The 22,709-nt window shown below is 35.3% G+C and overlaps 1 protein-coding gene across 1 annotated transcript in view; it reads right to left on the bottom strand.

The window, feature by feature from the left end:
* Positions 1–22,709, bottom strand: part of LOC107284258 (E3 ubiquitin-protein ligase HERC2) — a 124,863-nt gene that overhangs the window by 43,063 nt on the left and 59,091 nt on the right. Inside the window, exons 28-51 of the mRNA XM_015812289.2 lie at positions 22,174–22,301; positions 21,885–22,080; positions 21,362–21,498; positions 20,336–20,509; positions 20,113–20,249; positions 19,188–19,339; positions 18,416–18,607; positions 18,047–18,234; positions 17,691–17,883; positions 16,722–16,904; positions 15,503–15,687; positions 14,038–14,185; positions 13,728–13,924; positions 13,254–13,484; positions 12,628–12,763; positions 8,995–9,138; positions 7,352–7,494; positions 5,938–6,205; positions 5,039–5,181; positions 4,804–4,896; positions 2,584–2,752; positions 2,375–2,500; positions 894–1,002; positions 268–407 (exon numbers count right to left, since the gene is read on the bottom strand). Coding sequence (XP_015667775.1) covers positions 268–407; positions 894–1,002; positions 2,375–2,500; positions 2,584–2,752; positions 4,804–4,896; positions 5,039–5,181; positions 5,938–6,205; positions 7,352–7,494; positions 8,995–9,138; positions 12,628–12,763; positions 13,254–13,484; positions 13,728–13,924; positions 14,038–14,185; positions 15,503–15,687; positions 16,722–16,904; positions 17,691–17,883; positions 18,047–18,234; positions 18,416–18,607; positions 19,188–19,339; positions 20,113–20,249; positions 20,336–20,509; positions 21,362–21,498; positions 21,885–22,080; positions 22,174–22,301 — 3,912 coding nt within the window. The remainder of the gene's footprint in view (positions 1–267; positions 408–893; positions 1,003–2,374; positions 2,501–2,583; positions 2,753–4,803; positions 4,897–5,038; positions 5,182–5,937; positions 6,206–7,351; positions 7,495–8,994; positions 9,139–12,627; positions 12,764–13,253; positions 13,485–13,727; positions 13,925–14,037; positions 14,186–15,502; positions 15,688–16,721; positions 16,905–17,690; positions 17,884–18,046; positions 18,235–18,415; positions 18,608–19,187; positions 19,340–20,112; positions 20,250–20,335; positions 20,510–21,361; positions 21,499–21,884; positions 22,081–22,173; positions 22,302–22,709) is intronic.

The raw sequence follows: 22,709 nt of genomic DNA, 5'->3' as shown, positions 1-22,709 counted from the left end.
TTCAATAGTACAAATGCAGTACAGTACAAATCCTAAAAGTAAGAAAACTGTATTCATCTAACTATAGTTATGCGTACCCCTCACTGTATAGTTTTGTGCATAATTTTAAGCAGCCAAAAAGTTGGTTAGTATGAAGTTACAATGCAACTTACCTTGTGCATTATAAAACTAGGAATTCAAAAAATACACAATTGTTTTCAAGAACATAAGTAAGTGAATCATTTCATGAAATGATAATGAAAATATACTTGGTTTATTTAAATATACCTGGTTCATTTATTCTGCCAAAAGTGTGTCTTGTATTATGTTTCCTACTTTTGAAGCAGGTTTCACAGAAATCAAAATCATCGCAGTTTCTGCATTTAAATCTAGGTCCATTAATTGGGAACATCTGGCAGCCATCACACCTGAATGATGACAAAAAAAATGACTACATAATGCTCAATTTACCATCTTGCATATTTTTTTATTCTCTAGAGCACAGGTGTCAAACTCGCCGTGTCACGTGACGTATCGTGACTTTTTTCACATTGCTGGAGCTGGGGTGGGCGCGGCCTCCGCATGATGCAACCGGCCCATAGGCTGGCAGTTTGACACCCCTGCTCTAGAGCAGGCAAATCAAACTTGCGATGTCACGTGACGTTGTGTGACATATTGCAACTTTTTCCCCATTGCCAGCAATGGGGTAGGTGCGGTTTCGGCGTGATGCATCCGGCCCATGGGCCGGCAGTTTGACATGCCTGCTCTAGAGGTTAAGAAATGTCTATTATTTCAAGTTTTAGCTGCTGCCACCTTGTGGAATTCAAACAATATGATACATTACAGAAATAGAAAAGAAAGATGCAAAAGATATAACAAAATAAAATCTGTCAAAGAAAAATGGAAAAACTTACGTAACTCCTGGGTGAATACTGGGAACCAGTTCCATTTCTGACAATAATCCAGTCCAATGAGATTGTTGAGGAAAATCAACAATAACATCTTTACCATTGGCACTAAAAGCTTTGGCAAGAAAATATTTAAGAGTTATTCATTTATTTTAAGAACATAAATACAGTGATCTTATGTGATTCACAGCAACTAGTAAAATCAACAATGTAAAAATATACACAAAATAAGAGTCAGAGATAAAAATGTATTTACTACTGTATTTTCAGATACTTTGTACTGATAAATGATACTTGTACACTTCCTGTAATATATGGAATGTTAATATTATAGTGCCTCAAAACTACTACTTTTCCAGTTGTGAATAAAGGAATTAATTAATTCCAATTATCCATATGAAATGTTTGAATAGATGGAATATCAATAGTGCTATTTTTAATAATTCTAATGAATATTTATCACTCATGGGTAGCAATTTATTTGACAGAATTTTATAACATTTGCTATCAAAAATTTCAGTGAAACATCAACAGATCAAAGAAGCAAACTTCTTTACATTAATCAACATAGATAAAGATCAGAGAATGGATCATTCCAATCACAATAATAATATAAAGCACTGCTACTGTAATCCTTTGCAATTGTTCCCTAATATAAGCCATAATACTCTGCAGCGAACCTATTACATGCCCCAAAGTGGAAAGGTTCAGCACAATAGAAGAATGGTTGGTAAGGATGATAGAACTTGTGGAGAGGGCTAAATTAACCCCTTATATTCAAGAAAAATATCTACCTTTATGGATGACTGGAAACCACTTATTGGCTTTTTGCATAAAACAGTAAAAAATGCACTTATGATTTGTGGTTTTCATAATTAGAAAAAAAACCCTGAGTAATAGAAAAGAGTGAACTTTCTTTTATAATCATAGAATAAGAGATTATTTTGGAATTGTAGTTATATTTGCTGCGAAGTAAATCGGGAGCATCTTCTATTCCTTTTTTTTCTTTATGCACTTTTTCTTCTTTCTTTACTTTTATCCTTTATTAGCTTGTTTTATTTTTTATGTTTTTTATAAAACTTTCAAAGTTTTATAAAAGTTGTTTTAAAAAAGATATGTCAAAATACTGATTTATAAAAATCTCATTCTCCTACTCTTTTCACACAAGCAATTCTGCTCCCAAGATCAATTTAAGCAGGCATTTTTTTAAGCTTCCTCTTTTTTCATCAGCCCAGCAACATAAGGTATGTCACAAATGACTGTAGAATAAGGAAAGGAAGTGGCAAAAAGCACTTATCCCCACCCACATGACAAATGTTTTCCACTAGCACAGACATTCTTCAACAAACTATTAGAAAAAAATAACAAGAGGAAGTTCAAGTTTTGAACACAGTTGAATATTATTTTGCAGCAGCACAACCACTGTACTGAGACAACATCTGTAATTATTCTGTCTATATATATTTTTTTAAAAAAATACAAATTACCTTTTACTACACCCACACTTCTGTGGGTAACAGATCCCCATTTGTATTTGGGTGTCATTACAGAAGTTTTTACACGAACTTTGTCACCAATCTTTATGTGTGATGGAGAGCTTTGTGGTGGGAATCCTATAAAGTATTAAGATCAATGATATCAATTGGTTTGAATTCTAAATTATATCTCATATAATAATACTTTGTCTTCAACTCACCTATCAGTTCAACATGGATATATCTGACCCAGTAAGTGCCACCTTTTTGTTGCCAGTCACATTGCACGTTGAGATCATGCAAACCATCACGATCCAATTTTATAACTTTACCCACATCTCCCTCACAAACCTCCTCATACGTTCTGCAACATCGAACCATCATCCCCACCTAAGATGACAATAAATAAGTGAAAAGACCACAGTAGCATTTGAATATTCAATCATTCAAATAATATTGTATACAATAAGGAAAATTGTAACAGGAGAAACTACTAGGAAAAAAATTATAGCTATAAAAATACTTCATAACAATTTGGGGAGAAAAAAAATCTTTTTAGCTCTAAATATGGAATCCTAATATCATTCTACACAGATCTTTATTTTAAGGAAAACAGTAAAAAGAACTTCACAAAATCTCTTAAATATTAAACAAACCTAGTGCTACATATCCTTTTATCATATATACATTTGTTAACATTGCAATCAATTTACTTTTAAGAAAAAATATTTTATTTTATTTATTTAAAGTATTTGTTTTCTAGCTACTTCTTTCCTAGTTCAAGACAAAAATTAAGCATTTATGGGCCAAATTTCTAAACAGTCTTCCAGTTGGGATTCCTAAGAGCAAATGCTTGTTCAAATATAGCAAAAACTGACTACTTTAGCCTACTATATAATAGTCCAACAATAGGCATTCCTCCAGCATCATTTTTTTAATCGAAGTGCATATTTTTCTCTTGTTAATTTCTAAATCACTGGTACACAATTCAAAATAGCATGATCTGTAAAAATGCAATGACTTTTCCAGAACAATATGAATATGTGCTCAAAAAAGAGCCACTATAGCACATGATGGTCATATGAACCAATGCTGCATTTCAAGGCACATTGCCAGCATTTAATTATAGATGAACAATAGATACAAAATAAATTCTTTGTTGCATTCATTGTAATTTTAAATCTATAGTATGGCACACAGATTTCAAAATGGATATCTTTTATCATTCATAAGCCAGATTTTTATCCCATTCTCCTCTATATTCTTGGAGATTTAGCGTAGTTTATCCCCCCCCTCTCCCTCCCTCCCTCTCTCTCTCTCTCTCTCTCACACACACACACACACATACACACACACACAGTAGTTATACGTTCAAATTTTGTAAAAGTAAGGTCAACCCTGTCAGACTGGCCACAGCTTATTCCCTAGGAAAGAATGCCTCCAGCACTCTTCCCCTTCCAAATGCCCCCTCCCCGCCTGGTTGTGGCAATTGCTAGTGAGCTTCAACAAAAGTGAAGATAGGCATCTGCCTTTCAAACTGATTACCTCATGGAGTGATCGTGGCAACAGTGCAGAACTGATCAACCAGTGCCTTCCTCGCCAAACCTTTTCAATCTCTAGCCTAAAGCCCTGATATTCTCTGCTGGTAATCAGATCCAACCTTGCTTAGTTTCCATACCTTGAAAAAAATCACCTAGGTAGTACCACCTATTATTTTGTATATGCATATGTATTAGAACATATTAAAACTTTACCAGTATAGAGGATTCCGAAGCAGCTTATGTTGCCAGTCCTTATGTTAGATGTAAACTAAAGACACTAAAGACACTGCCATTTAATTCTATCTCCCCATGAATTATAAGCAACATAGCCAGGGGGATTGACCTACAGTCTAGCTGTTATCTGGAATTACACATATTGCCCCCTCCCATCCTACATTTTAAAACTTATGAAAGTTCTTTAATCATTATGAAAAAGCTATTATATATATTCATAAGTACTAGAAACTAACTTATTGGGAATCAGGCCAATGATCTACATAATTATATGCTGCCTATATAAGCAGGCATTAACCCTCCAGATTATTATATAGGAATCTTTTCAGTTCTATTGAGAGATGCCATTGAAATGTTTTATGTTAATTGTTTGTAATGTTAAAATATTAGCTGCCAAAATCCTTTAAGAACGGGCATAATAAAAAAATAAAGCCTGTGCTGTCATTAACTTTCACTGATTAAATAAAGCAGGAAGAGGAGTAGGAGGATGGAGGGCATCAGTACCTTCACAAAAGGCAATACAACAGATTGAAATATCCTGGGAAACAACATAAATCGCCTTTTGCACTTAATTGATATTGTCCATCAATATCATGTTATCTACTTTTCTATATGCATAATACTTCTTTCAGAAAGAGAAATATGTAAAATCATACCCATGCTTACCTGAATATTCTCCCGGACATATACTGCATAATCATCGTTACTTAAGAAATCAGCTCTTTTCTTGTATGTTTGGCTTTCTGTTACAACAGCAGACTACAATAAAGAAAACAAATGTTCCAGTTGTCATAATAATATATTATAAATGTCATCTCCATTAATAACTATAGAGAACTTGTCATTATTTTTTTGTAAGTTAGAAAACTTTTATCAAAATCGTAACATTCCTAACATTTACCACTGGATATGCGGCTTCTGCTTCCTCTACTTCTTCTGACACTTCATCATCTGAATATTCATCAGATATAGTGTCACCATCTGAGAAATCGGTAATTTGAACATCGGGATGATCCAAAAGCCAGCCCACCAAGGCTTCTACCCCTAGATTAAGACATCAATAGAATTGTTCATATGAGTAGAAGTGCTTAAATTATGTTTTTATTTTATATCACCACTTCAAATCAGTAAGGACTATAGTTTTCAATTACACTTTTCTGCCAAACTTTCATAACTTTCACTAATTTTTATATTTATTCTTCCACTCTCAGCTAACTTTAACAATTTATAAATGAAGAATAAAGTTTACGCCTTTTCATGGGCATTTATTTTTTCCTACACTTTTTTTTGCTGTTAGTTGGTAAATCATTCAATGTCTCAACAATACAACTTTTAAGGCACCATAAATGTAGACCCAATCCATATCATCATTTAAGGGGAAATCAACTTGGATCCATTTCCCTGATTTCTTGTCTATGGTCTCCTACAAACACATCTTCTTTGGTGTTAAGCAAAAGGGAACCTTCATCCCTGAATATTCATCAGATATGTCACCATCTGAGAAATCAGTAATTTGAACATCAGGATGATCCAAAAGCCAGGCCACCAAGGCTTCTACCCCTAGATTAAGACATCAATAGAATTGTTTATATGAGTAGAAGTATTTAAATTATGCTTTTATTTTATATCACTTCAAATCAGTATGAACCTTTCCAAGTCACTTTCCATTTTCTACATCTAATAGTTCACTACTGTACCCAATCTTTATATTTACCGTATTATTTTTAGCATCAGTACCAAAACAAAAAGATTCCATCAATCTCTTTGTAGTATACTGTGAATACTAAAAACATGAGGTACCTGGTAATCCAGAAGCACTTCCAGAAGTTCCTGATAGTGATTTCAATGCAAACTCAATATTCTTTCTAGGGAATCCCATTTCCATAAGTTGCACAACAATTGGGAGTGGTGGAATGGGACATGATTTGCATTTTTTTACTTTTGCAGGTCGGATATGTTGGACTGTAACAGGTGTTGTAGTTTCACTGGAGCTACATTCTTCAAAGACTGGAGTTGAAGGATGTGCAGATTCTACGGCCAAATATTGACATATGGCAAGTGCAGCAGCCTACAGGAAACAATATATATAAGCTCTATTTAACACAAAGTAACACAGAAGATAAAGCATCCATTTATCCTATGGCATACTTAGAACTAACAGATAAAATGCTGGAAAGGCAAGAACCTAAGCTAGAAATTGTATGATTTGTTGTGGCCAAATCTGGCTTACCTAAATCACTTTGGATACAACATAAATTTATTAAGCATGCAAATAATTACAGTGTACAATGGGCCCACAGCAAAGCATTTTAAATATCTATCTCTATTTTTCATGTGCCATACAAGTTTGTTATCAAAAAACTATTCTTCTGGAATCAATATAATTATTACTATAATAAAAATATTAAATCAGTATTCTTAGAAGAAATAGAGTTATGTTGTTGCTGATGCTTTAATTTTATCATTTTCTCTGTGTAATTATTTATGGGGGCTGTGGTTTTTTTGTGTAGAAATGGATGTATCCAAGGTAAAAATGCAACAAATATTACATCTTTTTTAAAGTACAATGTCAATAATTTTTGGTAAACAATGCAACTGAATGTTTAAGTAACTCAAGTTCAAAAGTGATTTGCATTGCTGACATAGGAATCTTAAATATGCAACTTTTCAGTACACATGATGGATATCTCTGCCTAACCCTCTTTCACAAAAGAACCTCTCCTGGGTTAAAACAAACTGGGTTTATATTCTTTGTAAGCTGCCCAGACTCACTGAGAATGAATGGGAGGCCACGTAAATCTTCTAAATAAATAAATAAATTTCTTGAAATGCTAACTAAATACAGAAACATCTGAGAGCAATAAAATCAGCAATATAATAAGACTGTCAACATTTCTGGGATCAGTCATGGTTTGGCGTCTCTGCTTCTCTCAACAGCTATTTCATTTGGTTGCTTCAGAGAGAAAGGTGATGTAACAAATCTCTTTTTACTGAAATGGTTGTGGCTAGTAACCATTCGACCTTTACCTTTGCAAAAGTGTGTCATGTCTCATGGTGCTTGAATGTGTCTTTTTTCCTACTGAATTGTATTTAGTAAGTTGTAAAAATATAAATATAAAAATATAAATATATAAACCTTCTTCACAGGTTTACATTAGTGGTTTAAAATGGCAAACATTATATGGTTTAAAATAGCAAATATTAAACAAAATACCTCAAGCTCTTGTTTATCAAATATTGCTTTTACTGGAGATGGTTGTGTTGCTGCTGTCAACAGTTGCTGCAAGAGAATCATGGGAGGCTGAGGCCCTTCTGGAGACATGTCTCCCACCTCAGGTGATGCCACTGCACCATCATCTTAAAGCAACAAAAAAAGTATTTTAAGCTGTAGAACATCCATACCGAAACAAACCCTCAAAGCTTATACATTATTCTAGAAACAGTGATATTTATTATTATGTATATTATTTTAAATGCAAACTAATATTTCTTTAAGTCTCTTTTTATATGTACATATACTTAGTTTAGCAGATGTGTAATAGCATAAAAGAAAAAAAGAATCAGAAAGAAATATTGTGCAAATCCAAACAAGAATTCTAAAAATATTAGGTCAATACTTCATATAAAATAATCTTAACTGTTAATGGCATCAATAATCAATATTTAATTAAAGTAGGTAGTCAGTAGGAATCATCAATTAGAACAGTGTATTAATTTTTTTTAAAATCCATCAAATTTAGGTGATCCACTCTTATTATGACAAAACAGACAAGAGATCACTTTAAAAATACCAAGGCTAAAAGAAACTATGGATTCAAGTACAGAATTATAATCCATAAATGGGTTATATGTATGCTACTTCTTATAATCCTGAGCAACAGGGCTTTTTATTTCTGTCAAGCTTTGTGCTTAAATCCCTATTCCTAGAAGTAGAATTATCTTAGTTTATTACATAATTTAAATAGGGCCAATACTGAAGGGGCAGCAAGCATGAGCACAGTGGAGCACACCATTTGTATAAGTACCCTTCTCATGTTAATTCCAGTTAAAGTTACAGGGCAGAAAAGACAGAATTTCTTTTATACTAATGAAACTAGTATCTGAATGAGAATCTCTGTGATAGAGTGGTTGGATTAAACTTAAGATGACCTGGGTTCAAATCCCTAAATAGCCACAAAGCTAAGGGCCAAGTAGACTTATCATATAGTACTGCTTGAGGATAAGAAGAAAAATACTCATGGTGGTCTCCTAAACTATTCAAATGAAGTGAGGTCTAAAAAAAGGACTGCCTTATTGATGAAAAAATTGAAATATCTAGGGATCCTCTTTCAGTCCCTCATATTATGTCCTTGGCATCTATTTTGTTTAATTATATTAAACATACTCAGGCTACCATGTATCTTGAAATGCTGGTGTCATTCTCAGTAGTCTATTTATTTTCTTCCTTCCTCCTTTGTAGGAATATATGATCCCATATGACTGATATCCAGTAATAAAAGAACAGACACTTTCCTCTTAACGGATAAGTGAAAGAGAGACTATTTTACTTCATTTCTCTGGTATCTCAACAAATCTATTTTTGGGCAACTAATGAACTAGTGAACCTTTCTACATATACAAAACATTATATCTTAAAAGGAACAGCTTGTTGCTTCCCCAAAAAAATTAATAAACATTTGTGGATAAGTGTATACTGCTGGACAATTCTAAATCAGGTTACTTACCATGAGGAAAAACAAGAAAAGGTAGTTACTGAAAATCCAATTCCCTCTCCATTATGCTGCCTAGTTAAGTAGAAGCAGTAAAAATATGAAAAAAATGTGAAAATTCTAAAAAGGTGATTAAGTGGAATTTTACCTGTGAGAATTGTGCTAGAATCTTGTACTGCTGATTGAGATAAGATCTGCCTTAATTTATCCTGGTAAGAAAGCAGAGCTCGGCCTGCTTTTAATATGTATAGTTTTAATTGCTGGCATCTCAAGAGATCCAAGTCTATTTGTCCTGTTCAAAATGTATTACAGGCATTTGTTAGCACAACTGATAGGAAACATTAGGGATAAACATGAAAGAGAAAACATATTTTGCTTCAGGCCTGGAACTAAGCAACTCCATTAAAAACCTTCTGAGTTTCTGAGTGGGCTATGTTACAACAGAAAAATAGGAACTTGAGTACTTTATATTCTAATATACAGATTCTCTGGTTTTTACCCAACAGCTGCAAAAATTAAAAGGGAAAATGTTCATGCTAAAAGTACAAAAATTTGTTAAAGGGGATGATTTTTAAAATTATTAAAATAAATATCCTTAAAAACAGTAAGAATACAATTCTAATTTCATCCGTTTAAATTAAAAACATGTTGTGGGAAACTACTACTTTAAAGTACCTTTTCCACCTTCACACAGGTTACAGATCTGGACATGGGACAGAAATAACATTGGTAACTCTGCTGATGCCCTCAGTCAGGAACTGAATGGGGTAGTTCACACTTCTGGTCCTATTAGGACTTTCTCTTGTGTTTAGTACAATTCTCCATGATACAGTAGTGGCCAAAATTGTGGAAACCTTTTGGGAAAAGTGTACATTTGACATTTGATGGCTAATAACACTTTTTTTTGGAGTAGTACCATAAAATTATATATCAATGGAAAGATAATTTAATCAAGAATGTAATGAAATAACTTTTATGAAGGATTTGCTATTAGAATAGCAGTTATACAAAAGAAAAGTGATATATGATATATAAATGATATATACAAAAATTATCACCATAGAAAAAAAAATATATACAAAAATTATCACCATAGAAAAAACGAGATATACAAAAAATATCACCATGTCAGTTAATACTTAGTTGGATAAACTTTAGCATGAATTACGGCCTTACAACATCTTCCCATGGAGTGAACCAAGTCCTTTAGTTCTGCAGCTGTTATAATGTGAAACCAAGATTGAATGATTGCTTCTATTAACTGGGTTTTATTGCTGGGTTGCTTCTGACTAACAAGTTTCTTTAGTCGGCTCCATAGATTTGCAATTGGATTAAGGTCTGGGCTATTCCCAGGCCATTCCAGCAGTGGAATATGATTATCTTGAAACCACTTTTTGCATACAGTAGCAATATGACATGGAGCTGAATCCTGTTGAAATATAAATGCTTCATTGTCTTGGAAAAGATCATGTGCGGAAGGCTTCAGTTTGGGCTCAAGTATTTCATTAATGTATTTTTGGCCATTTATATTCCCATTAATCACACAAATTCTGCCCACACCTTTTGATGTCATACAATCCCAGATCATAACACTGACTGGATGTTTCACGGTACACGTAATGCAAGCAGGATGCAAATCTTCTCCGATTCTTCTCCTTACGTATTTTATGCCATCACTACCAAAAAGGGAGATCTTGGTCTCATCGCTCCAAATAACACTGTCCCATTGTTCCTCTGTCCAGGTAACATGGGTTTTAGTCCAGTTTAGTCTTTTCAATCTTTGTTTAAAAGATAAAAGTGGCTTTTTTCGTGGAATTCTAGATTTTAGGCCAAATTCCTGCAGTCTGCGTCAAACAGTCCTTGCACTCAACTTCACATTGCATTGCACCATTTCATCTTGTATACACCCAGATGATTTTCTTCTGTCACGTAGGCACAGTCTCTTAATTCCTCTATCATCACTTGCTGTTGTGCACCTTTTCCTGTCTTTACCAGTGTGGTTTTCTAGTGATTGAGTCTCCTTATACCTCTTCAAAAACTTAGAAATGCCACCTTTGGTTACATTTCCACCAATTTTTCTTCTAATTTCTTTATAACTGTAGCCTTGTTCACTAAATAATACTATTTTACAACACTTTCTGGGTGACCAGTCAACTCTTTGCACCATTACTTTAATTTTACTACATTTTACAAGCTCACTAAATGAAAGAACACAAAAAAACCCAACCAACTTGATAGCGATCACATAACACACTGACAAATGTCCTCCTCTCAGCTTCAATACATGACATCAATAACTGAATCCTACTCTGATCTGATTGGCTCATTGCCAAAACAAGATGACACCTGATTGGCTCTCTAAACACTCATGCTCATTGGCTACAATCAGATGAAGGAAAGCTATACTGATATCAATCTAAGAAAGTTGTGCTTCCTTTTTCTGGTCATTTGGCTATAACTTTTCATAGAATACAGATAATTGAACAAATTTTGTTGCATTACATTCTTATTAAATTATCTTTCCATTGATATATACTTTTATGGTACTACTCTAAAAAAAGTGGTGTTATTAGCCATCAAACCTCAAATGTACACTTTTCCCAAAAGGTTTCCACAATTTTGGCCACTACTGTATATGTGTGGTCCATCTGTAATGACTAGATATTGGAAAGACTATTCTACAGTAGCGCCAGTCCATTTCTTCGTGAACAATTTAATCAATGGGGGAGGAGAAGTCAGCTTGATGGATACTTTTGTGACTCTATAAATAAAGACTCCTTTTTAACATTACCGTGTTTTTCCAAAAATAAGACCTATCCCGAAAATAAGACCTAGCTTGATTTTACGTGTGAGCCAAATATAAGCCCTATCCCCAAAATAAGCCTTAGTTTTGGGGCGAGGCACATGTGCAAAAATCAAGCTAGGGTAGGGGTGGGGATTGGAGCTGCCCCACATGCCCGCACCCATTTACCTTAGGATCACTGTAGCCAGGCCGCTGCGCAAATTCTTCTGCAGCTGCTCGCAGCTGTAATTCACATGGTGCACTGCGCTGGTGCTGCCACTCGCGGGACACTGCACATGGCCTCTTGATACGAGCAGCGGCACTAGTGCAATGCAGCAGATGGTGTGCAGACACAAGTGGACACAGAAGACCTCAGGCAGTGCCGCAACAGGTGTCAGAGTGTGGGAAGCCCGGCTGCAGTGGTCCTAAGGTAAGCAGTTAAGACATCCCAAAAAAATAAGCCCTAGTGCTTATTTCGGAGCCCAAAAGAAAATAAGACTGGGTCTTATTTTCAGGGAAACACGGTATTTGAGCTTCAGGGAAACGTCATTTGTCAATTTGGAGTAAGATACTATCACTGTAGTATTGATACTCAGTTGTACAAAATCACCCTGATCTGTCCTGGATATGAAATTTAATTCCTGACCAGTATCTAGAAACTGCTTGGGGATAGGATAGTATGAACCAGGCTGAAGCTAAACCCAAACAAGGTAGAAAATCTTGCCATAAAAATATCAACTCTATCAGTTCTGGAGATTGCTTTATGAAGGAGCAAGTCCATGACTTGGAGGTTCTTGGATTCAGAGCTACTGTTGGATGAGCAAACAAAGAACATAGCCACAAGGGCCTCTGTCCAAATTTGGCTTAAAATAATCCTTGAGTAATTCTGTTTATTGCTGATAAAGCATTAACCCCCTTCAGACCAAATTACATTTCTTATTTCCAGTTTAACAGTCTTATTATCTTAGACAGCATACTTTCAAGTGGAGAAATATATACCAGAAAGGCCCTGGTTGGGAGTCTTCATTTTTTGTTTTTCTACTTTGCTTCCAGCCAGATTTACTAACTGAGCCCAGACAGAAAGCATGGGTTCAGTGAAGGGCAAGTTATTCACATTAAACGGAACCACAGGAACCTAAGGGGGAACACAAAGAATGTTATCAATGTAATTTCATTATAGTTTAGAAGTAAGATTTATTTATTTTCATCAGAAATAACTAGATCCCATTTCTAGAAAGAGGAAACCCAAGGGCATAGTAATATCTTTTCTCAAAAACAAACCTATTGAGTTACATACACATGCAGACTTTGGCAAACACAGTTCTCAGATATTTTGCTACAAATTTAAATATGTAACATAAAAATGAAACAAAATAGGAAGATAGACTAAAGATTTTCACAATAGACTTAAGGCTGTCAGTGAAATTATAAATATCACATCAGTAACCACTATTTTCTCAGAACAGCAAGATCATTTCAAAAGGTTCAGGATTTAAAGGAAAGTCACATCCTGTGTTGCAGGATACATACACTTCTGTTTCTTATTCACAACAATATTTCCCAAGTACTATGTTAACTATCAATTTGCTTGTTCTCAATATCCTAACATCGCTTAAGGTACTCACTGGTTTTAGTTGACTGAAAGGGCAAACTCTGCAGGTTCTCATGTCATAAAATTGCACTGTGATTTTCCCTTTTGGAGTAATTCTTGTCACTATGCCTTCTCCAAATTCATCATGAACTACTTGGCCACCTAACCGCAACCGACTGTCTATTCCACCAATAACTGCCAAAACAGCCATCAGGCCTCCCACTTCTGGGGTCTCAGAATCAGGAAAACAGTCTTCCAAAGCAGCCTGGTAAAATGATTATAATCTAGTTAAACTACAAGAGGAGCAATTCCCTTAGCAGGGTGTGAATTTAAATATTTTTTCACATAAAAATCAATGCACATATGGGATATTAAGGCAAATTTAATGTTTAAGAAATAATTTTAAAACTTCATTACAGTGCTAATTGAAAAAGTATAATTGACTGAATTATTTGCTTTCTTTTAAAAAAAACAACAAATGAGTTGATTGTAAAGATGTGGGAACTACCCCTTCTGACTCTTTTCCTGCAAAGATGTGGATGATGGAGGTTAGCTGAGAGTTGATATACTTGTTTATGAGTCCATTCCACTGGCTCAATGAATGCAAAGTCCTCAATAGAGCAACAATCTCTTCAGCTAAAGTACTGCTGTGAGTTGCAGTCAGAGAGGCCTGAGGCCTAGCTTTCCTCCTCCTCAGAGTAGATTCTGCAAACAAACAAGCACAGTATAGAAGAAATGAAAGAAAGCTAACATAAAGTTACATCCATGAAGGATGAATGGACCAAAATTGTATCAGTAAAGAAAAAATATTCTCTTACCTCTGAGTAGTGGGATATCTGAAGAACATGTAGTCAGCAAGCTACCCAAAAACCCAAATAATTTTTCCACAAGGAATTTCATATCCTTTGACCTTTCTGTTTTATCCCAGGAAGGAAGCACTGCTTGTAATAAATGCACAGCAAGAATCTAAACAAATATGAAACAGCAGAAAAAAGAAATGCACATGACTGATTAAAAATAATTGCTTTTAAACAAATAGTCCATTTATAAAATTAATTAAAGTTCCAATGCATCCATATATTCAAGCATGTTAATATACACCCTTTCCTTAAAAGAGAGACTGCTTGCACCCATCTGGAATCAGTACACAAATGTATACATGCTTAAATTTACTGCAGGCCATCCCACTGATCTCAATAGTTCTTACCCTCAAATGAGTATATTTAGGTTACTGCTATGTTAGAGCTGGGTTTATCTAACCCAACCTATGCCATGTGTGCTGGAAAAGGAACTTGGAAGAGATCCTTGCAAAACTAAACTGTTTTTCTTCAGTTTTCAGACAGGAAATGGATATATCATAAACCCTATTGAGTTCAGTGACTCTAGGAATAGACTTTCCATTTCAATCAACATGCTGGCCACATTTTCATCTTGTTCCCCCTGCACACATAAAGGATGATAATTTGCAATTAAAACCTCTATTGCCATAGAAGCTTTCCATCAGTTGAGGTTCTAATTTCCCCAAGTCCCTATTTCCATGAAGAACCTTCAGGAGTCACTTTTGGCAAGATGAGTAGCTATATAAAGTTGACTAATAAATATAAATAAATAAAATAGAGGCTTTCCAGTAAAGATACATGTTCTCCCCACATGGAGTATGAAGGGAAATAGATAGATCTAACATGCTTATCTATGTCCAATTGGAAGGAATGACAGCAGCTTCACCACTTTCTCTGGCTTCCCATTCAGTCTCATTTTTATTTCCAGTTCTGAATCATTCATTTTGTTTGACAGTGTCACCGTATTCTCAGCAAGATGGCCCACACTCCAGCACAGGAGAGTGAAAAAATCTATGCTTCCTTTTGGTAAATACAGTATTAAGTCATAGCCAGCTTTCAAAATGTGAACATGCTATGAGTATTCCCCCCCCCCATTTATTTTTTGAAAGGGTTTGCCATGCACATGCTTATAATTCTCCCATGTTTTCCAAAAAGGTTTGCAAGACAAAATATCTGTTCATAAACAGAGAGAGGGATCTAGTGTTTGTTGCCCATATATATTTTCCATGGCTTGAGCACTCTTAACCAATATTATTAGGTCTAATCTGCCCCAGTTCTCCTGACTCTCTCATATCTAAGGTAGATGCAAGGACAAAGTCACACTACATATTCATGCTGATCTTCTAAGACACCAGTTTCTAAATTATAACAAAGGATATAAAAGACAGCTTTAAAACTATACCATGAATCAACCACTGATTGTTAAAACATTATATGTTGTTACCTGTTGTTGGAGAGATGCAGCAGTGAATGAATCATGTCCCTCTACAATTTTCATTAGCAGCGTTATCCACTGTGATGTACTAAGAGTGCTGCACATTTGAGGCATCAGTGCTATACTTCGGATGAATCCCAGGGAACACCAGCTCCGGTGTTGCTCTTTGTTAACTAATGTATTTGGCAAGGAAGCTGCAAATAATTAACAATGACTGAATAGTAATCAACATTGTGTAATCATATTTCTGATCACACAGTAGAAATTCCTATTGCTCACTGGTCTCTGCTCCTCTAAAAGATGGGGAGCCTTAAAAGGGGAGAGACTTCTTCCCCTTTTCTTCATGCTAACTGAAGAGGGAAAACAATTAGATTCAAACCTACCTGGTTTTAGTTTTTGAAACCACCTTGTTCTATATTTCATTTTACTTTACTGTAATATAGCTAAACAAAAACTCTAACAAACAATGATAAAAGAGAAGTATTAAAAAGAAAGTTATACCAAAGATCTTTCATTCTATAAAGGACAAACATTTGTCTCTGTTTAAGGCACAGTAACTTATGATCTGACTGAACTTCTGAAATGTTCTCTGCCTTTAAAGGTTACTCAGAAATTATAGTGATCCAAAATGTGGCAGCCTACGTGCTAACTGGCAGCTGTTGGTGAGGGCACATTACACTTGTGCTTTGAGTTCTGCACTGGCTTTTAATAGGCTTCCAGACAGTTAGATGTACAAAGTTCCTTCTGACTTGTCATTTAGTTACCTACAGTACGAAGCTTGACCTGTGTGGTCATGTCAGGAAAAACAACCAGGAGCTCTCCTCTTCTGGGAAGTAAAGGGAAAAAGCTAGAATGCACTGCTTTTCAGAGGTGTTTATTCTCTGAAACACCCTCCCCACTGAAATCCCCTCTCTGGTTTCATTCAGAAAAAAACATTCAATATGTTGCTGTTCTATACAGAATTTGCAGCTTGTACAGTTAATATGACTGAATATAATTAACTGGCATTATTATTCATGGGGTGGGAGGTTATAATTCCCAGTGACCTATAATTATTATTTTTTTATGTGTGGTTTATTTAGGCATTGTCTAGATCATGCCAAAGATCTTACCAGTTGTATTAGGATGAATGAATAAACTACTGTAAATAAACACATAACATTCTTGTTTTGCTGATACTTGGGTGGTGAATACAATAGAAAGCAAGAACATAATATACTGGATTTACATGATTTTTCTGTCGTGCCACTTTCTACCAGCATGCGGAGCAATCCACACAAAGTTCTTGTTGCTTCATTCTGCATTACTTCAGCGTGAAGGCCAGCAGAAAGGCAGAGTGTTTGCAGAAGATTCACTGTGCTGGTCAGCATCATGGAAGTAGGATGGGGATTTTTTTCAGCATGTTCTCCTTCTAAAATAAAGAGTCACAGTAAATTACTGAAAACAAGGTTAATGTAATTCAACTTCCTCATTTTCACAGTCACTCTACATAGTCCAGTAGTCTAAGCTTAGCATTTTAAAGTTATGGCCAGTATCAAAATCACAATATTTCCTCAAGAACAGATGAGAATATCTAACACTGCTAGTGCAAATAACAAAGAAAAGCAAACTGAAAGAACTCTCATGTCTTTGAAACATTGTAGGGGAGCAGAAAGATAAACAATAAAGCTTTTGATTCACATTACAATAACTAATATATCACCCTTTGTTTGATATACTAATAACTTGAAAGAGGATAATAATAGAACACTAGACAACCTATCATCCATTGAATCATCCTTTTAAAAGATATTTTTTCTTACCTGAACAGAGAAACAGAATGACCACAGGAGGACAAAATATCAGTGAGAGCAACTTCCACTTTCCTTCTGGCTTCCCCACTGAGTTTGTGGGAAGCTGTCCATGAGCTAGCTAGCTAGCTTCCTTCCTTCCTTCCTTCCTTCCTTCCTTCCTTCCTTCCTTCCTTCCTTCCTTCCTTCCTTCCTTCCTTCCTTCCCTTCCCTTCCCTTCCCTTCCTTCCTCCCTCCCTCCCTCTTCGTTCCCTTCCCACATTACCAAGGATTTTTTTTAATACTTTTGAGTCTTTTGATTGAAAAAAGAGAGAAGACAGAAGAAAATCAGATGTGATTAAATCCATTTCCACCATAGAAGACGTAGATACTGAAGTGCCAGTGACCCTGACTCCAAACTTTCTTACCAGAATCATCCTCGGTGTCAGAGTCTTCAGTTGCAGGTTGTGAAGCAGGAGGAGGTTCGGCTAGCTTCAGGTCATACTTCCCCTCTTTTCCCATCCGGTAGGAATTGGTACTGCCAGTGTCCCACTGTACTCGAATCCAGCCATCTTCACCCAGTTCTCCAATTACCCGTCCCAAACCTGGAGGAGGTCCATCCTGAGGAAAGCAGAAATGTTTAAAATATATAACAACTAAGATTATATTCAAATTCAATTATATGTTATATTTATTTATTAAACTTTTATGCCACCCATCTCCCCCACAAGCTGTCTCCAGACAAATATAAGGCAAATAAGTGCAACACTGACAATGGTAATACCTGGTCACCCCACTTCCAATCTACTCCTCTCATCACTCTAGTTCCAATCTTCATCATGGCTGCCAATTCTGGTCCTGAAACAGGAAGCTGAACTGGAGTGCTCTCCTTCCTGGACTCTTCTAGGACTGTAGCAGAAACACCCCGGGATGCAGCAATCATATCTTCTTCCACATTATCAGAGCTAGGTCCTAATTCGACAATAGATTTATTGAGATATACACATCTTGTATTTATCCATTAATAAATAAATTCTAAAACCATTAAAATATTTTCACAAAACTGTCAGGAAATAATGAAAAAGACATTTTAATTTTTTGTAAGGTCTGAACAAGGGAGGAAAAAGTCAGAGGAAGACAGATCTCTAAATACCTATTAGCCTCAGTGTGGTTTGCATTAATGCCAACATGCCAGAATTAAGAAGAAGATTCAAGGTATTTGCACCATGTTGTAAAGTTAACATGTTAAGCATGACCAATAAAAAACGTGCTTGTGGGATGGTTCCAAGACTTGGTCCTGCAGGATTCTCATTAGTTATAGTCTGCAGAGGAACAGGTTGGATCCCTAGGTGAAAAGTGAAAAAAAAAAGATATTTATTAGTTTCAATAAATGACCTAAAGAACACTTCTGCCAAAAGATTTTTACTATTATTTTGCCTGAAGTTGCTTTTCTTGTTACAGACAATACACTAGAAATTCCAAAACACACACATACAAATATAAGATTCCTGTTATAACTTTTATCACCATACACAATGCAGATACAAACAATATTATGGCCCACAAATCCACAGTATTCAAACATACAAACCCAGGCAAATTTTCAAACAAGGATTCAGATAATTAATTCAGACTTCAGGATATATCAGTGCAGATCTATTTCTGTTCATTTAATAAAAGTGTCTAAATAACTCAGAAGCAACTGGGAAAGGCACCATAGATACCAATCTATATGACTCGTGACTCCCTCCCTTTCCATGTCTATTATCAAACAATAAGGAAACTAACAGATATCCTACAAAACATAACTGGCAACTATACTTCAAAATTTAATTTGCAGTTTGCACTATCATACAAATTCATGCAAGTAACACCAGTGAATTTTAATAAATCAAAACATAGAGTAAATAACTTGAAGGACTCACCTAATTCTTTAAATCTGCTATTAGCATCAAGCAAAATGTTTCTAACATTTTGAACAGCCCACGAATACAACTTTCCAAAGGTAACTTCCAGAAGCGTGCGATTGAAGGGTGGAATCAGATCAACATCCTTTAAGCAGTCTGTTAAAGGCTCTCTTTGTAGGTTAAATTTAAAAAAAAAATGATTTCAGGATTTTGAAAATATAACATACAGTATTACAAATGAAGCATATGCTGCGCTAGCAAGCATAATGTAGTTATACTGGTTTTTTTTTAAAGGCATCACATTACTGACACATTTTATATTAGTTCTAGGAAAGCTAGGTGCTCCATGACACTTCAATGCTGCTCTAAGATTATGATTTATGTTTTGTTCATTTAGCACAAGTCTGCTATATTATATAGGTATTCCTTGACTTACAACAGTTCATTTAGTGACTGTTCGAAATTACAACGGCATTGAAAAAGGTGTCTTATGACCATTTTTCACACTTATGACCATTGTAGCATTCCCATGGTCATGTGATTTACATTTGGATGCTTGACAACTGGTTCATATTTACGATGGTTGCAGTATCCCGGGGTCATGTGACCGTCTTTTGCTACCTTCTGACAATCAAAGTCAATGGGGAAGCCAGATTCATTTAACAACCTTGTTACTAATTGAACAACTGCAGTGATTCACTTAACATATATGGCAAGCAAAGTCATAAAATGGGACAAAACTCACTTAACAAATTTCTCACTTAGCAACATAAATTCTGGGTCCAATTGTGGTCATAAGTCAAGGACTACCTGTATTACCAGGTCCCTAGCCCACTTGGCTCAGTTCTAAAATCTTTGGTCTTGATTTTATGTTCCACATACACACAGACAACACTACAAAATGCTCAACAGAACTAAAAGAAAGGGCTAAGGGAAATATTACCCTATATTAATTCCTTCTGGAATAAGTCTTTGCCATCCACAGAACATAGCATATTGCACAGAAGGCAGCAAAAAGCTTTTGGCAGCCAATTTTAGAATTGTATCAATCCCCTCTAATCGAACTTCAGCTCGCTCTAGCTGCAAAACAGAGATAAAGCATCAGCTCTTTATATAAGTTTCTTATGCAATAAAATTTCAGCCATAATAAAGAAAACATAGTTTACCTGCTTTAACAAGCACTTCCTCATTTTTTCTACATCAACGGGTTCCTCTTTTAGAGCAAATTCGACTATGGTGTTGAGTAAAGCAGACTGGGGATATAATCCTTGGACGTTTTGCTTCAGCCACTTGTACTTGTGAACACCTGTGACTGTATTTATCAGCGGCTGCCATTTATCCTAGGAAGTTAAATGGGCATTAAACATGAATTAATAACTGAGGTCTCGGGCTGAAAACAATGATAATAATCCAAATAACACATTTTTGCTCCAAGGGCAAAAAACTTTATAGATAAATCTGATGAACACAGTAACACACAAAAACACCACAGTGCTGCATCTAAAAATAACCCTCCAAAAGTGAATTGAATATAAAAATTCCATACTTATCAACAGGAAGGCTATTAAAGACACAGAATATTTTACACTGTCAGCTAGGCAAGAATCTATTTTGATGACTATAGTCAACTACATGGCTACATAACTCATGCAAAGTAAATGGGGGCTATAGGTGAGTGGGAGTTGGGCTTTCTTTTTGGAATGAATGGGGTTTTTCTTTTTCATCTTTTTTTTTAACTGGAAAATTTATTTCAGGGCTTATGCTAGATTTCCCATCTCATAATAGAAATTAGTTTCTGACAACAGCAGTGAGAGAGAGAGAGATCTGAAAGCCACACATAAACACATTTAGAGTTGTGGATATCCCATCCTGTTGTAAATTATGGAAAGTAATATTTGATAAGGATATTCCATGTATAGTTTAAATGCATAATTTCAGCAGTATGTGCACATAAACATACATAAAAATATGCCAACTAAGGTTCTTTAAGAGATACTATAAAAATCTTCCCACAATCCATACTTACTTACTTACTTATTTACTTACTTACTTATTGAATTTATTTGCCACCAATCTAGTAATGAAACAACTCTGGGCAACTTACAGCACTTTACAACAAAGTGGCTCAAAATATATATTAAACATTCAGCAACATCTATATCTTAAGCCATGCATCCTTTTTTATACTGTACCTTAGGTGATTTGACAGACAAAGGCCTTTTATCAGCTGTCACTGGACTGTGAGGTATCATACATGACTCTCCCAAATCACTTTCCTCATTTCCAATTTTAGATTCTTCCACATCAGAAGATTTGGATTTTTTAGGAGCTAGCAGAAAAAAGATGCTTTTTTAAAAAAAAACAGAAATGTAAAACATAATAATTTAACAAATCTGTATTTCCTAAGAAGCAAAAGTTTAAGTTTTGTCTAGGAAAAAATCACTGCGTTAGTGAATAGCAGTTGTATATGACAGAGGACCATGTTCCTCAACTTATTCTTGCTAATTGCATTATCTTTTGAATTTACAATATGAAGCCCATTGCGAACTGGACATACAAGCAGTGATGGGTAAATAATCATGCCATTTTTTCAATGAGATATAAAAGTCTTACTTAGGAGCAACCCAAAATTCGTTATATTCTAAATGTCAACAAATAAGAATCACATCTTCTCTAGTACATCCTCTGTAAATCATATTTAAGCCATTCTTTTACCTTTTTTTTTCCTCTTATCTCTAATTATTTTCTGGACTACCCTTCTCCATTGGGGCAAAGAACTAAGACTTTTAAGCTTGGACATGATGGAGAGATCATTGCACACTGCTGGGCGCAGTTCATTGAAGAGAAATCTCAAACGTTCAATAACAGGAGCACAGACTTCTTTGTAAGATCTTCCTTGTTCTTGATGGGTCTTAAAATAATAATGCACATGAATCAGTCCATACTTTAATTAACAACAGCAGTTATTAGTACTAAGAAAGGATGCTGCTGACTCCATACTTACTTTAATCAGTGAACATTTTGCTTGATAAACAACACGACAAACATCTGCTACAGATTTTGGAAGTATTCGGTGTTTCCCTTGGTCAACTCCAAGCATAACAGGATGAACAAGAGAAAGTGCTACATGACCTTTAGAAACGAATAAGCAAAAATATAATAGAAAATTAAATACTACAATAAAATAAGACAATTTCTTTGCTTCCTGATACTCTGATCTGAAATGGCAGGGAAATTTCTTTTTGAACTGTTCTGGAAGAACGTAAAAAACACTTGTTTCCCCTACTCCACAGCCATAGTCTGCTGTCCCATTTATCCAACCAAAACTTTATTATTTTCCCAGTGCAGAAAAAGGACCCACTTCAAAACCTCTTTCAAGAAAGCAGAACTCTTGGAACAGATTCATCCCAAAAGGAACTTTTATTAAGAGAAGTTGACAGCAGGCATTGAAGGCAGGATCTGAGGGTTTCCCGCTCAAATCAATAGGTTAAAGGAGCAAAAAGCAAACCCCACCCCAACAGTTCATCCGGTCAGTTCAAA

This window comes from Protobothrops mucrosquamatus, unplaced genomic scaffold (genome assembly GCF_001527695.2).
Source record: "Protobothrops mucrosquamatus isolate PMUCROS unplaced genomic scaffold, P.Mucros_1.0 scaffold77, whole genome shotgun sequence".
Classification (NCBI taxonomy): domain Eukaryota; kingdom Metazoa; phylum Chordata; class Lepidosauria; order Squamata; family Viperidae; genus Protobothrops; species Protobothrops mucrosquamatus.
The sequence above is the reverse complement of the archived record's forward strand: the minus strand, read 5'-3'. Positions and strand labels throughout refer to the sequence as shown.